The 4,112-nt window shown below is 43.2% G+C and overlaps 1 protein-coding gene across 3 annotated transcripts in view; it reads right to left on the bottom strand.

The window, feature by feature from the left end:
• Positions 1–997: 997 nt before the first annotated feature.
• The window catches only part of LOC127751299 (uncharacterized), a 13,364-nt gene continuing 10,249 nt past the window's right edge, over positions 998–4,112 (bottom strand). The window contains exons 4-9 of one of the 3 annotated variants that reach the window (XM_052274618.1): positions 2,151–2,249; positions 1,863–2,057; positions 1,653–1,792; positions 1,507–1,573; positions 1,271–1,436; positions 998–1,189 (exon numbers count right to left, since the gene is read on the bottom strand). In XM_052274618.1, the coding sequence (XP_052130578.1) occupies positions 1,110–1,189; positions 1,271–1,436; positions 1,507–1,573; positions 1,653–1,792; positions 1,863–2,057; positions 2,151–2,249 (747 nt within the window). In that variant the 3' untranslated portion in view covers positions 998–1,109. The remainder of the gene's footprint in view (positions 1,190–1,270; positions 1,437–1,506; positions 1,574–1,652; positions 1,793–1,862; positions 2,058–2,150; positions 2,250–4,112) is intronic. The other 2 variants (XM_052274617.1, XM_052274616.1) reach the window with 2 other exon arrangements.

The following is a 4,112-nucleotide window of genomic DNA, read 5'->3' as shown; positions in this document are numbered from 1 at the left end:
GAAAATTTCGTCCGTTTGCCTCTATCTCTAACCGTTTAGTCGCCAGAGGGCGATTTCAACACGAAAATGACCCCAAACCATTTTAATGTTGTTTCTCAGATATTTGATGGTCTCTGGTAGGGCAACTCGTCAGAATAAAATCCTGGGGGTAAAATATGTCTCCTTTGGTGCCGAAGGCCTATCTACGACTCTGCCTTTTGCCCGACTCGGGTGTCAGCGCCGCAGGCCTAGGTAGATGTATGACAGGCGCGTCGCAGCGTAACAGTGTTTCGTGAGATATCGCGAAGCCTGTTACGCGAGACGTGGTCTGGCGTACATCTACCTAGTATACCGTTGCTCGTTGTGATCGTGAATAATGGATCGCTACATTATCTGGGTCTGATAGTATTGGCAAGTTACTTGTGCTACTGTTTAATCTAAACTTAGGAGCAGTGCCGGTCACGGCCTAGTTGATCTTTAGTATGCAGTGGCGCCCTCTTGCGGAGAGCGGCAGACACAGACATACACGACAGCAGCCATCACAACCACATCCTTTCTAGGTACGTGATTATTTCTGTGCATCATTATTGGCATGCCTCGCGATGTAAGGAGTGTTCTGGTGACATGAAGGTGTGAGGTTTTTCTCGTGGCGCATCCTGATATCGGTCTGCGAGTGTTTCGAAAAGTACTGCAGGAACCAGCAGTATGACGCACTGCGTGCAGGTTGACATGACCTGCACGCAGTGCTTCTTACTGCACGTCTTACTGCGATATCAGGATGCGCCGCCATTGATCAGTGCGATTTAAGTACACACATATCCCGTGTGGCCCGGTTTGTTCATTCGTTGTGGTAGGAGTGGCTGGTTAGACAGTCATGAAATCTGCCTGGGCCGTCTGTCGTAATTTTACGGAGCACTCTTGTTGACTTTAGTCGTTGTGCGTTTCTACTTTTCGTTACTGTATATTCTAGTTTTTGGTCCCCTCTCTATTGCTGTTGTCCTTAGCTGAATTATGAGTGAACTGTGCCCTGAGTAAGTTTTCCGTCTTGTTCACAGCTGGAGTCTGCTCATCTACTTGTTCATGGCGGAAGTACGTGCCTTTCCTGGCCGCCAAGCAGGCCCGTTAATATTTCATTGTGGGGATGGAGTGTTTTCATGTGTCAGAGCAAGGAGCGCTGTCAAAACATCTTCATCTTCCTTATCACAGGATCCTAAATAGATATAGTAAGACACTTGAGTGAGACATTGTTGCTGGAAACATGCCCTATACCTTCCAATAGAAGATTACAAACCTGCAAGCTTTGTGAGCCCATCCTTGTTCGAATGCGCACTGAAGTCAAATTTTACTGGAGCACCGTCCATGCGTTTCTTTAGACTGTACCTGATGTTTCGTATCTTGTTAGGAATCTTAGAGGTTGCATTCTTGCACGTTGAACTGGGTGCTACATAGTAGGAAGTCTATAAAGGAAAGCAAAAAAATTTAAATTTTATTTCCCCAAACTAAATTTACTATCAACAAACAAATTACGGTTTCCTCAAAGTTAAAAACATGACAATTTTTTTCGGCTAGAAGTGCTTGTTCCTGTTGACTTGGTCTACAGACAGAAAAGCAAAAGCGTTAGAGTAATAATCTTGCATTTAAAAACATTAGTGCAATAAAGGGAGCACACATACCTTGGATTCAATTGCAAAAGATACTGTACAGCTCTCTCCACTATGTGGGCCCGATCATACTCTGTCAATATACCAGTTGACTCGTACTTCGAAAGGATGTTCTCAGTTATAATATTTTCCTTGAATACATCACGCAAGTCCTATAACCAAAGCGAGGGTGAGACAGAAACCTCATGCAAATATGAATTAAAAAGGCTATCACAAACTTACTTGACTCTTCAAATTGAAGAGGGCTGTTGATCGAACAATATGCTTGATTGTAGGACTTTCATCAGAACAATCCGAGTCTCTCACACGCTTTCTGCTAGGTGGTTGGTCAGGCGAAGTAATTGAAATATCCTTAGTTACAGAAGTAGTTTGGTTAGGCGAAGTAATCAATATATCCTTGATTGCAGAAGAACTTTCCTGTTCCAGAATAATACATGAGAAGTTTTTAACAAAACTAACACAAAAACAAAAGAATCAAAAGTACAATAGATGAGAATAATTCTGATTTACCTTGAAGGAAGATATGTTGCCATCATCGGAGGAAGTCTCCTCTGGCTGTGCTTGCTTGGATGCACCAGGACTTCGGCTAAACAAGTCCACTTGTTCAGACTGAAAAAAAATGCGAAACAAACTCCATTAGTGTAGTCTAGTGCCAACATCATTTCTCTTGCTATACCAAACAGTAATCCCGTAATCCCAAAAAACAATCAATTGGTTAGTATACAAGACACAGCACAGGAGACTAGGGTTTAGAGAGAAGACGAGAAGGACTTGTGAGTGAACCTGAGCTCTAGCTCTAACCTGCTGACGTTCGGATACGCATCTACTCAGATGGGCTCGAAGGCCAATCTGAGGGATCAACTTTTTCAAATGTTCTGGCCTAAGGGAAATAATTCTCTGGAACGTTCTCAACTTTTCACCTAAGAAAACGATTAAAATGTAAACTCTTTGAGAACACATGGTGGACGATAACGAAAACCTAACCTCAACTGAGTTGGCTCTAGGCCAGCGAGCTAACTCTCGATGCGGTACGCAAACTAAAGCGTGACGTTCCCGCATCAGCCAACGAGTTATTTGGTTAGGACGACATGGAAGGGGCTGGAAATTCGTGGGAAAAGCTTGAAAATAAACAAGCTGTACCGGCTGTACTTACGTTCAAAAACGTTGCAAAGTTCTGGAAGATCCGCTTCCTCCAGCCACTTCTTCACGGAAGGATCCATTAAACCAATAACCTCACAACGTACGCAACCAGTAGAATTTAACACAGTAATCGCTTGAGGCCTGAAGAAGGTGTAGTAGCCGTGAACCCGACCGAAATGGCTCGAAATCACTGCAAAATGCATCTGCTCCACACACGGAGCCCGGCCCCGAAGCTGGCCAGCTGGCCTAGTGGCCCTCTCGTGAGAGGTGGCCAGACAAGCGAGCTGGTATCGCCTGGAGCTAATGACCGATATCAGGATGCTCCATGAGAAAACTTCACACCTTCATGTCACCAGAACACTCCTTACATCGCGAAGCATGCCGATAATAAGTGCGCACCTAGAAAGGATGTGGTGGCTGCTGTCGTGTCTGTGTCTGCCACTCTCCGCAAGAGGGCGCCACTGCATACTAATGATCAACTAGGCCGTGACCGGCGCTGCTCCTAAGTTCAGATTAAACAGTTGCACAAGTAACTTGCCAATACTATCAGACCCAGATAATGTAGCGATCCATTATTTACGATCATAACGAGCAACGGTGTATAAGACCACAGGATCACGACACCACAGCCTCATGCACACTGCTGCGTTCACAATCAACAGGCCTCGCAGAGAGGCTACGACACGCGTGCCGGGAATGGTATGAAAAATCTCGATGAGCGTAGCCCTCCGAACGAGACCCAGAAGACCAAGAGTGCACTTTATCCAATGAGAAACATTTGTTAAATTAATTATGAACACGCCGCTGTGTTTCTTTTTCAAAATGAGATTTTTTGACACAGTTACATTGTAAATTTAAAAATATGGAAAAATAGATTTAAAGTCATTAAAAGGGAGCTCGTGGCGTATTTTCCGCAGAATAAGTGGAAAATTCGAAGAAAATTAGGGGAAATCTTGGAAATTAATTAAAAATTAATTAAGAATTTTGAATTAATTTATAATTAATTTTCTTGAAGTTCCTATAGCTTTTAGCCCTAGGGACCGTCACAACATTACACAGCACCGAGCACAATACTCGTTCTTCCACCTCTACGTAGTGATGTTTGAAGGAGGAAGGTAAAGAACGAGTAAAAATTATGACAAAATTTTGTTATTTTGTTTGCAGTGTAGAAGTGCTTATTGAAAAAATGTCAAAATGTTTCAAATGGTTTGGTTCTAGTTCAGGATATGCCAACATCAATATCAACTAAGAAAATTAGGTAGAGGAATGGATCAGAGCAAATTTGTAGAAAAATATGTGCGCAATGCTAGGGAATGTATTTTGGACCATTTT

Source organism: Frankliniella occidentalis, unplaced genomic scaffold (assembly GCF_000697945.3).
Source record: "Frankliniella occidentalis isolate FOCC.00 unplaced genomic scaffold, Focc_3.1 Scaffold418, whole genome shotgun sequence".
Classification (NCBI taxonomy): domain Eukaryota; kingdom Metazoa; phylum Arthropoda; class Insecta; order Thysanoptera; family Thripidae; genus Frankliniella; species Frankliniella occidentalis.
The sequence above is the reverse complement of the archived record's forward strand: the minus strand, read 5'-3'. Positions and strand labels throughout refer to the sequence as shown.